Source organism: Xiphophorus maculatus, chromosome 15 (genome assembly GCF_002775205.1).
Source record: "Xiphophorus maculatus strain JP 163 A chromosome 15, X_maculatus-5.0-male, whole genome shotgun sequence".
NCBI classification, from domain to species: domain Eukaryota; kingdom Metazoa; phylum Chordata; class Actinopteri; order Cyprinodontiformes; family Poeciliidae; genus Xiphophorus; species Xiphophorus maculatus.
Window position 1 is genome coordinate 16,959,720 of NC_036457.1, and position 12,762 is coordinate 16,972,481.

The window sequence follows — 12,762 nt, forward strand, 5'->3', positions numbered from 1 at the left end:
ATTGTCAATTTGAAGGTGTCACAAGAAATAAACCAACTTGACCATAGCATTATATATGCCTTGGAAAATATTTCAAACTCACCGTGGGCCATTATAAAATTCCCACAGAATGACATTGAATAAAACGTTTCATAGTATTTGCACACAGAAACATCTATTCAAAAAATAATTGCTTTACTTTTAAAACAAATAACTAGAAAGCAATAAAATGTGTTGGAGAAATTTTATAACCAGCTGACAGTCATTGCACTGGAAGGGCTACCGCTGCATTACTACATGTTTTATACAGTTTGTGAAAACTGCTTACTTCCACACTGTCATCGGCTTATCTATCACTGACATGATGTTGAGCCATCAGAACAGCATACTGTTAGTTTCAAAACTGGAACTTTGTCAAACCTCTAAACATTACATGCGTAGTTCCCACAGGTCTTTATGCATCAGCAATAGCACTACTTCAGTGAATTTTACCTCTTTTAAACTTCAATTGCAGTAATGCAAGGCTCAAAAATGTATTTTTTCCCAAAGTATTTGTCTTCACTTCGTCGTTCAGACAAAAACTAATTTACATGCTCAATCTTTTTCTTTACATTTTAAAACGTTCATTCTCCTCCTTTTTACAATTACTAACATGATGGCTTAAATTAATTTTTTTTCTGTGCAGTTTCATGCAGCGCTCCAACCGAACACACACCTTTGTCGTATGGCACCCTGACGTTTTCGGCACATTGCTGCACCAGTCGGTTTTAAGATGGCTGCCAAACATGGCGCAGTGGACTCTTTGTTTACCAGCGAGATGCTCTGCTATGTTCTCACCGAATAGATTGGACACAGCCACCCCGCTCTTTGGCTCCGGTATTCACCTCCATTATGACAGAACTCCAGAACAAATCCACTTCACATTTAGTTGTCAGCGCGCTGTCATGGAGAGGAGATACCTTTATACAGTAAGTGAATAATCTCCGAAAGAAAGAGTTGTGCGCTTTTGTGCCCTACTCAATGCTCCTGGTCACTTTCGGACCACACTCTGCTCGAGCATTTGGATGGAAAGAGAAAACGATTTTTGTCTTCTGCTTTTTTTGCATTTTAGAAAAGCTTAAAATAATCTGTCAAATGCAATGATACAAGGCGTCGTGATGGATGAGTTTGTTTTACTCTGTTTCTCAATCTTTCGCACCTTCCAGCGATGCCATTCTTTCGACGTCTTTTCTCTGGGAAAAGCCATTATTCCCCTCTCCTTCCACATTTTACCAAGCCAAATTCACTGCATCAGTCCATGCCTGGCCAAAGGGAAGAAAAACCTATTCGGTTACAGTTAAATTTCATTTCCTTGCTTACACATACAGTTTTTTTTATTTTTTTATTAGTTCTTGTTCGTAGTGTGAAATAACAGTACGATATTATTTTACCCTCGCAGCCCAGTATGGTGAGGCATGGCAGTGACTGCTGTAATTGAAATTTCTTTATGATTAAATTTGTGTCCATGCATCTCCCAGGAGAAAGCCGGCTGATTGTCGAGGTTTCACTTTTTGGATGCATTTAAATTAAACCATAATTGCAGCCCGGTGCTGGACCACCACATGTCTGGGAATATTGTGGATTTATTCGCTTATGCATGAGAAATAAATAGCTAAACCCACCAGGAGAAAGACAAAAAAGTAAATTAGCACGCCCACATTTATTTTGTTTTTGCTTTTTATCTCTTAGCATCTCCGAGCTGTAGCTGTGAGGTACTTTGCCACCTAATAAACCATGAATATTAAAAGATGAAATAGAATCGAGGAGATTCAATTTAACACAATCGAGAAGTTAGGGTAAGGCTGTCCCAGATTTGTCCAGAAATTTTAAAGCAGACAGTTTGATTTTTGTGCTGTAAAGGTGTTTCACTGTGCAAAATAAGTTAACTCAGGGGGAATTTGTTGCATTGACAATTTAGACCTCAATTTAATATCCATGTTCTAAAAATGAAGCCCTGCTTTCTTCTGTTTTGTGCTCGTTAAACAAACCTGCCTGGATCCTTGTCAACAGTCGTGTTCAACCATAGTTATTGTAGATATTTTAACATTTTCCTGAATTTTGAAGCTTTGTGTCTGTAAAGTTCTCACATCTTACCTATAATTCATTTCATTTTCAAAACGTTATGCTAGGCCCTATTCCGCTTGGTTTTTGATCCCTATTTCAGACTCGTAACTACAATTTTATTTATTTATTTTTTTTACAATAAACTTTTAGCATACCTTTTAAAAAAATGTTCAATCACTGGATATCAATGCAAATATCTCACATTAAAAAAGACACAAACGGCAAAGGTACAAAATTGAGAATTGGTGAAATGACCAGCACCCATCTGGGTCCAATAGGCAAGTTCATCTCTTGCACACTCTGGTTCCCTTTAAAAAAAAAAAAAAAAAGTTCAGGAAAGTATTATTCAACTTTTTATTAAAAACCTAAGCCATTTCTAAGTGGAATAGGTGCTGTACGTTCAAGCTCAGCCATGCATGTTCCTCTCATAAACACCATAGAGGTGAAGCTCATGAATGTCCATGTTTGTAGTTTTCTTTGGGAGGCTTGATGTCCTGCTCTGTGTTTTTCGAGGATTAAACTGGTTCAATAAATCAGGAAAGTGAAGGCTGGCTTGAACAAAGACAAACACAATGCCATGAGCAAACGCTTTCTATTTGGATGTGGATAACTGAAAGCAATCAAAGCCCGAAGTCCTGGATCACAACACAGCCCCTCCTAAACATACTCGCAGCAGATGGTAGCCAGTGGCAAAAAAATCTCTACGAACAACAATGCGCACTACAGCAGCGCCGTGCATCAGCGCACGGTGACAGATGTCAGTGTTTGCCTTGTCCGAAAGGAAAGCCAACATGCCAAGCAGAATTACACTGCTGCCTCTGCAGCCTGGTCATGGAAGGAAATGGTGTATTCGGGTCTGATTCGCCTTGATATCATCATGCTGTCTTGGATACAAGAATCTGACATGGGTACAACAAGCATAGGATTGAGAAGAAAGGACATTTTTCTGGCTCGACTGTGGGCGTTTTGAAGTTGCAGGTTGATTTAGTTAAAAGAACAGGTATAGTCAAAGGAATCATCCATCCAAAAGTTCAAATAATATTTTGAGAATAGCTTGACAACAGTATTTGCAGCTTATTGGAAAAAATATTCTTAGTCGTTCATTTATTTATTTGTTTTACATTTTGCCATGGACTTGAATGTATTTGAATGGGATTTTATGTGATGCAGCAAAACATAATAGTGACTTTTAAGAAGAGAAAGGACATCATTTTCGTTTCTTCCTTTTCTTAATCAAATAAAATCTGTCTAGAAGGTGGTCTTATCAAATGATACCTATATTCAACTCAGTGGCATTCACCTTTAACAAAAAAACAAGGGAACAGGAAAAATGCTCATGGTTTATCACAAGAAAGCTTAATAAATTCTATATATATAAAGTTTTTATTCCCTGGCTGGTCTAGTTTATCTGCTGATTGAGCTTCCTGTTGTCTTTGTGACTACATTAATGGCTCAGTTGCATCCATATTTTTATATGTTCTTGACATAAAGGTTTATGCGAGTGTAATTGTCTTTACTGAGTGGGAGCATTTAAATTTATGGATGACTTACATCTGTTCTTGGGTTATTGAATATTTATTTCTGTGTATGACGTATTACAGGCTGAGAACATCTTGGCACGACTGTTTCAAGAAGATTTCGCATTTTAAGCTCATTTTCTAAAACAAACAGCTAACTGTTTTAGAGTTGCCATATTTCTGTTAACATTCACATTTAGATGATGTTACAATTTCCCCTAAAATAATTGGGCACATTTGAGAGCTGGAAATATCGTTTGCAAGCCCCCTGATAATACTGACCACCTTGTCACAAATGGCTCCTGAGCAGCCATCCTTCACCTTTTATCTAATGGGGACACGGAGGTAAAACACCCATGACCATAGGGGGTTTGTGTCAGAGCAGTAAACAGAAAGTCACTCTGGTCAAACAAGACGCAGCCACAGAGCCACCGGTGCTCAGGTTATGGGAGTGATATGAGGCGATCGCTTTAAAAAGGACATTCTTATCCTTCCCATTTCCATCTGTTCAGTTATGACATACAAGGGAACAGGAATGTTATGTTTTATGTTATGTTTTATTTGAGTTCAAACGACTGCTTTTCTCCCATTTCCTGGTTGATGAAAAACAGAAATTCCCGTTGTGGAAGTATTCATTATAATCTGACAGTGCATGTTTAATAAATCGAGAAATATGGATTTTATTCAAAGTGATTTGTAATTTAAGCCCTTACACTTCAATTTACGGCATACTGAACCAGTCTGTCACCCTAGTTTGTTTTCACTGAATTGAAGAAAAATGCATCGATGTACAAATTGCTGTTTTGTGTTTGTGTAATTCTTAGAATATTGGAAGCTCTCGGTTTCGTTGCATTTACCACTTTATAAAAAAAAGAAAATCAGATTTGTTTTTGTGTCTGTGTTGGACCTGCTGATTGCTGATCCTAGCTTGTGAAGGAGAAATTGACTGAATGTTCCAGAGTCTGGCCATCTCTAATCAAGAGCAAAATTGACAATGAATATCAAGTTTTTTCACTGTGAAATTTTCTTTTTGAATTGCACCATAAAAAAAGCCATTCTTTTTTGCACATTTTTTTTTTGACCCATTGATAATTCTTCCAATGTGTGGTCTATAGGCAGGGAGGCTGCATATACCCCCCGAAAACATCCCCAGTCAGCCTGACGACTTAACACAGAATGGCTTGGCTCAACTCAAAAAAATTATTTATCTGGCTCCCTTTCTCCTCCTCTTCCTCCTCCAGCGTGGGCTTTGTCAAGTCAGAGGAAACCATCTGCTGCCCGGTGATAATGGTTGGCCAGGGAGGATGGGGACTACAAATAGGGAAAGGAAATAAAATTGAGAGAAAATGGCAGCTACTGTCCCAGAAACTACAGTACCTTGCTCCCTGCCTACAGCAAGCCTGCCATCTTAATAGAAACCTTTTCCTGATATCTCCTGGCGACTCGGGGCTTGTGCTTGCATGCGTGTGTGTGTGTGTGTACATGCACACCTGTGTGTCCTGTGGATGTGTTGGCGTACGCGCTTCACTATCTAACCTTGATCATTTTTAAGTCAGGATTGTTCCTGAGCCAAGCCGATATGCTGTCAGTGTGATGCTGCTGACTAAAACCCCTTTTCTTTCCTTTCTCTCCTTTACATGATGCGCTAGATCACTTACAGATGGACCGCTTTTCAATGGAATGGATCGTTTCTCCCATCCCTCACCCCCCTACTGTTTTCACAAAATATGTGGGAGTATAAATGCGAGGTTTGGGGACAGCAAGTGCGCTTTAATGAAAAGTTGCCTGAATATAGATAAAAGTAAAGCGCACTTGGAATGAAACATGCAAGGTGCCGAGGAGGCAGAGGAGTGAAAACATTTATTAAAACAAATAGCAGGCTAGAGAACACAGCTCTTCACACCAAATCGGTCTCCCTGTGTCTCCAGGGCTGTCAAGTGCAATTGTGCGCTTTGGGCATTCTCCGAGTGAACCATTTCAGTTTTCTCTTGTCTTTAGCTGACAGGTTGAGCTGAACAAAAAGACCTGACAGTCTGTCTCCACCTAAACCCAGCGTCATGCTCTCACTCCATCACTCTGTTTTCTGCTTTGTCTTGACGTGTTTCCTTTAGCTGCTTTTTTTCCTCTCTTTTGCCCCCAGCTCTTACAAACTGTCAGATAACTTTGACTATAGATACGTCAAGTAAGTGACACTCATTGAGCTTGTCTGCCTTTATGAATCTGTTCATTAGACAGCAGATGCTGCGCTGCATCTGTAGCATGTAATATATTTAAGTGCTGAAGGCCCCTGTGATAAATCTCACTTAAAGCTGGGAGGGAAATGTCTTCAGAAGCGGGATTGATCCAGTACATGATGTCTTGCTAAATTATTCATATTTATTTGTATTTTGTCACATTTAAAACCTTGGACTTAATGGGAAAGACCAAACACATGGTGTGTAATTGTGGAGGGGAAGGGAAACATCTGGTGTTCCATAAATTTTTTTGCAAACAGCATTCCTATAGGTGTATGTTTTCAATTCACCTCAGTTTACTCTGATTCCTCTAAATCAATTCCAGAAAAACCCATCCTCTCTTGAAGTGATCAAATTGGTAAATAGAGTCCACCTTTGTCTAAGTTCTGCATAAACATGGGTTTTATGAAGAAGTTTGTTGTACATCAGGAACAAAGGCCATCGTGAAAACCAAGACGCACAGCAGAAATGTCAAGCAAGAAGTTGTGAGAAGTTGAAAGCAGGGTTAGGGTGTAATACAAGTATCACAGCACTACAACATGACCAAGAAATCACCAAAACTAATGGACCAGACAAGAACGGCATTAGTAGCCAAGAGGCCAAAACACAGATGGACGAATCTGGATTACCCAAAGCTTTGAACATCAATCATCTTTAAGTTAATAAGGTATGGCACAACTCCAAAAATACCAAGACATGATTGTCCAACTAAACTGACATGGTGGGCAAAGAGACCACCAATCAAAGAAGCAACTAAGATGTTCATAATGGAAAGTTGGGAGGATCTGTTAGAATTTATTCGTTCTGTTTGGGTCTGACCTTCTTGTAAAAGTCACAAGTAGAGAGTTAAAAGAAAACCACAGGTCCTCCCATTTGTAATTTGACACAAGCGTGTGTTGCAGGACTGAGACAGACGTTCACCTTCCTGCAAGACAGTAACCCTGAACCGTACCCTCAGAATGGTTTCAATCAAAGTTCACTGATATGTGTCGGAATTGTTCTGTTAAGGTCCAGACCTGTCCCTATCCAGAATATGTTACAAAACTTACCACATCCAACCTTTTTATTTCACCCAATTTTAAGGAACATATTCTATTAAAAACACTTTTTAGATATTTTGGACAGAAACAAAATTTAATATCAACACCTACAACTTTGTATTGGACAGTCACAAGAATTTCAAACAAATTGCATTAAAGTTTGTGACAAAATGTGAAAAGGTTAAAGGCTATGAATTCTTCCACAAGGCGCCTTATGAGGGTGCATAGTAATTCGCTATAAACCAAACTGTTTGGGCTGCATTCCTGCCCCGGCGCGGTCAGTCTGACAGGAGCTTTGTCGACACGGCTGTTGGAATGCAGGATGGCGCGCCTGATGAAGTGGACGCGGGGTCGAGGGTTGGGAGAGGGCGGGAGGGGTAATGGAACTGAGGGATGGAGGCATCAGACGTGAGGACGCAGGAGGAGACTTGTGACCAGGTCCTTTCTATTAACTCAGGCTGGCCGGGGCGAGGGGGGAATAAGGCTTGGCTCTGCCCTCTGCCTGCCAAGTTGTTAGACCAAGCGGCCTAACTTCTGATAGGGAGAGACGAATATTGCTCAGAGGTCTGCTGGTGATTGACCCTGTGTTTTCATCAACCTGCGCTGGCCTGATAACATTTCTTACTCCCCATCTGGAGGAAAACATATGAGAAAAGAAAGTCTTAGGGAACTTTTAGCAACCTCTTGCAAGACAGCTTTTCAATTTCCTTTACTCACACTTCTATGAAAAGAAAAAAAAATGTATTCAGACTCAGATTGATTTTTCTTTTATCAAAATTAATAACGTGTTAAAGAATCACAACCTAAATGTAGTCTACGGTCGAAAGTTAATATTTATTAACATAAAAATGAAATATTACTGTCTCCGGATACTCTTGAGGCGGTGAGCAGGAGTTTTTTTCTCCTGCTTGTCCCCATTATATATAGGCTGTAATCATCGCTCACTCACTGCTAATTATACACCGCACTCCGTCATCACTGCTCACTTCCAGACCTTGAAGAACCGTTTTCACATGGCTGCAATTTGCAAATTTCACCCAATTTTAAGGAACATATTCTATTAAGAACACATTTTGTTGATCCAAACAATTTTGGGGCGGCTGAATGAAAAAGCAGCGCTGGATAATTTGTTTTTCCCTTTCGCCGCGTCTCCTTGCTCTGTTGGTGCTCGGCTCTAATCAGCGGTGTTGTTTGTGGCTCTCTCTGCTGCAGGTCTCCGGACTGTCTCCTGGAGACAACCAGACTCCAGGACTGCTGCTGGCTCCGGGAGTCAGGTGGGGACAGACGCCCATCAACCAGCTCACGCCCTGGGATACAGACGAGCCCCCTGCCAAGCAACACAGAGACGGCGAGCCCACCGGTAATGAGTCACACACACACACCCCCACACACACACATGGCATTTCTGTGCAACTAACTTGACTTTACAGAGCTTTCCATCATCAGTATGCATGTGTGCAGCAGATGTACGCATGTGTGCTTTACTTGCTCATGTGCTTACACCCCTGTCAGCTCAGGCCAGCTACATTCACACCTGATGCTAATGAGGGATCCTGCCCTGCAAGCACTTCAGATGTTCTTCACAAGTGTACATATCTATACATGTCTTTACATGATGCAACATAAGTAGGCAAACAATGAGCTTTTTCCCATTTTTTCTCATGGGGCAAAACATAAACATAAGAGGATTTTATTGGGATTTTAGGTGATTTTTTTTTAACTCAAAGCAATGCAAAATAGTGAGATAGGAAGAAATGTATTAATTGTTTTATAGCTGTTTTTACAAATAAAATATATTAAAAGTGGCTTGCACCTATTTTAATCGAACACACCACCATTGTAGTTTTTGTGACCTGTGACCTGGTCAACTTTCTCCCTGGACATGGGAGTATACTCTAACAAACCCCGGAGTCCTCCACAGAACAGCTACATTTATTCTGATCTTAAATCAAACAGATTCACTGTATTTCCTTACTGTGACTTCAAAAGGCACTACTTATTACTGGATTTTATTTAGGGGTATCAGAGTAGAGTAGATTAAATCCAGAGTTTTGAGATTTTTTATTTGAAAATATATAAATATGTATTAAGTAATGTCATTTTCTTTTATTTACAATTTTTTTAAAAATAATTTTGTGTTGGTGTATGGGATAGATTCCCAGTAAAATCCATTGAACTTTGCAGTTTCCACAAATTAAAAAGTGAGAGAGGTGTGAATACCTTTGCAAGTCGGTGTGTGAATGCAAAAAAAATATTTCTTCTTGTGTTTGGCTCAAAAAGAGATAAAGATATTCTCATCACAGCTGTTTGCTACTTTATTGTACTTAAAAACAGGTTTGGCATTAAAAACCTGCTGAACTGACTCAGTCCCTCGCATCTGTACAGCAAGAGTCCTCCAAATGTAGACGTTGACCTTATTCTTCTCATGCTTCTGTAAAATCTGTACGGCGCCATCATCCCACTGCTGTGCACTACAGACCTGACATTAACGAGTTAAGCCAGTTTCGAGGCTTTTTTTTTCTTCCATTTTTTTCTTAACTTGTGCTGTAATGAACTCGCCCAGAATGGCTATGCCCCGGAGCTGTTAATTTCCTTCCTTTGCTCTGCCGGCCTCTGCCTCCTGCTCATCACAAATGTGTCTCATTTAAGAATAATACGTGCACCGAGCGGGATGCTGCGGAAATTCTGGCTGTACAAATTCACACCATGGACAGCTGGTTCTCTGTGGTGGCAAACATTTGAAAACACGAAAGCCACAGTGTGTGAAACTGAAAGTGCCTTCCAATTATAATTTGATGATCTTAAATACAAATGGGTAATGGATAAATCATTGAAACGTTTCCCTGGCAACTGAAGGCGCGTTTCTTTGATTCAAATAAGTTCCAGGTGATTCCGTGAAAGCGGAGCTTGGCTCTGCTGTGAGCCTCCCTATACCGGCACAGCAGCACCCCACACCCAAGCCCCGGCTCAGAGTGAAGCGGGAGGAGAGTGAGATGTCGCCAACCCACCACGCTGTCACATATGACACCCGAATCCGAGCATAGTGTTGCATAGTGATTTGCGTGCGTGCGCTATTCCAAACTGTGACTGGCGTTTGTGACGAAGCCAGCTCCTCGCCACACTTCACTGAACTGTGTTGCCAGAAAACTTCTCTGCCAACTGTGCCAGAATTAATCAACGCAAGAAACTTCACTGTGTTTCTTTTCTTTATGTTAGAAGAAAGTTTGTAATTGACAAAGTTATTTTGTTGTTGTTTTTTTCCAACTTAAGTTTTTGGCGCTAAAATAGTTTTTTTTTTTTCCAGGCTAAGGCTGGAATAAAAAAGGAATAAAGGAAAACTGGAGATAATTCATAAATAATAAAGGGATTTGAATCTTTTACTGTACGTTAAAAATGGCAATTACAAATATGGAATATGTTTTAATTAATGCATTTTCTTCATGTCATTCAACTTTGTAGGCAGCGACTGTAAATGTAGGTCGCCTTAGCGTTATGATTATTTTTTTGGCAGACACTAAAATGTGTTTTAATTTTAAAAAATGAAGTTGGAAAAGTGTACATGTCTGAAATCTTGATCAACCATCACTGCAGCTCCATGGCCTTTGCTCTTTTTTAAAATTATTTTTACATATGGCCAGATAAATGAATCCCTTCTCCAAGCAGACATACAAACTAAATGAAATTTAATTTGTCGCTAGAGCTGATAGCTCAGTGTTATGCGAATTATAGAACTATCCTCTCCCCTACAGAGCTCACTTTCATGCTTTTCTTTTATTCTCTGTGTCTTTATCACTTTTTCTGTTCCCCAGATTATTATATTAGCAGGGTTGGCAGCATAAATAATGTGGTCTTCCTTTTCTCCAGCTTTTTGCATGCTGTGATTTAGCCTTTAGCCCCTTAGCAGAGTGCTAGGCTATTTTTGGAGCTTGGACCCTGGCAGAAGGAGTCGGAGATGAAGGAGTAGGAGTGAGTGAGTTTGTGAGGGAGGGAGAAAGTATTCAGGTCCAATATGGCCAGCACACCCTTGGCATCTATCGCCTCGGGGAAGAGAAATGATTGGCTCGGAGTGTGTGGGTAAACACAGACTTGTGCATCGACGATGCCAAATGCTGCATGAAGCATGTTCTTCATGTTCAGAAAACTATTTATTGGTCTTGCTAGCAAAATCAAATCTCTTAATCTTATTACCAGGTCAACTTTGGTTGCAGATCGGTACTTTATTCAAGAATCCCTTTTATTCAGAAGTCTCAAGTCAGAAACAAACTTGATCTGACGTGGAGTAACTCACCGAGGGTGGTGGTATGGAAAGTAGTTACAGTCTGTCTCTTCCTGCAGACTTATGCATTTTGTTTGATTGAGTAACGTGTCTGACAATCGTATCTCTGCCCTCATGGTTAGCCTTGTTTACAGTCATGTGGGACACTAAAAACACATCTATTTAAATCTTGTCAATCAGTGATGACTCAAAGAGCAGTTTCACCTATTTTTGTTTGCTATGGACTCATTATAATACAGCCTTAGAGGTAATTTTTTTTACCCAACACAGATCATGGTTATTTAAGCAAAGATATTGTGCAAGTCTGATGCTAAATTAAAGTCAATGTCAGGTATTGGTTTCAAAATACAGTAGCTTTAGAGTTGAGGAAAATAACATGGTAGCCTATGTCACAAACATTACATGCTCTACATTGATATTGTCATTGTTCAATATTCAAGAGCAACAAACTATAGTAGAATAAAAATGAATGTTTTATCACCACAAAAACATCATTCAAAGATCAGTGACAGATATATTTTTTATTTAAACTGAATAAAATGATTACATCTTTCCTGTTGCATGGTCATTATGTTCTGCTCTCTGTGTTCATCAGGTCCAGCCTGGGCTGCACCAGTAGCTGCTGTAAGCCAGCAGAGTCTCCTGCCCCATTCCTATGGCCTCCCTCAACCTCCGTCCTTCAGCCATAGTGTGACCGCGCAGTCACCCATCATAGGAGTAACCCCGTCCATCCAGACACAAGTGGCCCCGCAGCATCCCCTCATGACCACCCACTTCCAGCTCACACCGCAGTCGACTCAGCAGGGGCCCTCCTTGGTGCTGAGCATGCCCAGTCAGCCTCCGTACCCGGCAGCTCAGCCAACGGTTACACCGACCGCCCTCACTGCCCAAGCCAACCCGGTGGTTCATCCAAACCCTCACAGCTTGATGGGCAATGGCCACTTAACCTCTCACTCCAGTCTCCTCCAGCCCCCTCCCCTTCCTCTCACCAATGGACAGGCAGCAGTGCATGCTCAGCCTACGCCTGCAGACAATCAGGACGCTCCCAATGGGTTGCAAATGCTGCGGACGGTTGGGAGCGGGAAGTACGAGTTCAGTGACCCGGGACACCCCAAAGGTAAGCCCAAGCTAACTCATCTGGTGCTTTCTTTATAAAACATGTTGGATTTTGTACTTGAACTTGTATGGGGTTTTTTTCTCACTGATTCAGCCTGTAAACTGTACATAGATTTGTTTGGTTAACAGACTGAGCTTAGAGGTGAATCCAAGCCGACGCACTTTTCATCAATTCACATAACTCTGGACTTTTTGTTAGTTTGACCTACTCTTCTATGGCGTCTCGTTGAATTGAAACATGCAGACCTGTACCTTCTGCCTATAAACAAGAGCTGACAGCAGCCATGAACAAGGCTTTCAAACATTCGATCAATAGGTTGTCAAGATATGATTTGCAGCCATAGCGAATTTACCTCCAAACTGTACCAAGGCTGCAGAGAAAAGAGCTGTGACTAAAACCTTCTATCCTTCTTATAAGCCGTTCTTTGGAGAAGGTGTTGTACTGATCCCAAACTCCTATAGCACAGCAAACATCTGTAATATTGTGCTCTGAAATT

General features: G+C 40.6%; 1 protein-coding gene across 3 annotated transcripts in view; it reads left to right on the top strand.

Moving 5' to 3' along the window:
- The window catches only part of klhl29 (kelch like family member 29), a 276,011-nt gene that overhangs the window by 130,154 nt on the left and 133,095 nt on the right, over nt 1-12,762 (top strand). For 2 of the 3 annotated variants that reach the window (XR_002754055.1, XM_023348256.1), the window contains exons 4-5: nt 8,086-8,233; nt 11,745-12,266. Coding sequence is in view for 2 of the 3 variants with exons in the window: in XM_023348256.1 (XP_023204024.1) it covers nt 8,086-8,233; nt 11,745-12,266 (670 nt within the window). In the remaining variant the exon portion in view is untranslated. Of the gene's footprint in view, nt 1-848; nt 948-8,085; nt 8,234-11,744; nt 12,267-12,762 lie in introns of those variants that run through there. The other variant, XM_023348257.1, reaches the window with a different exon arrangement.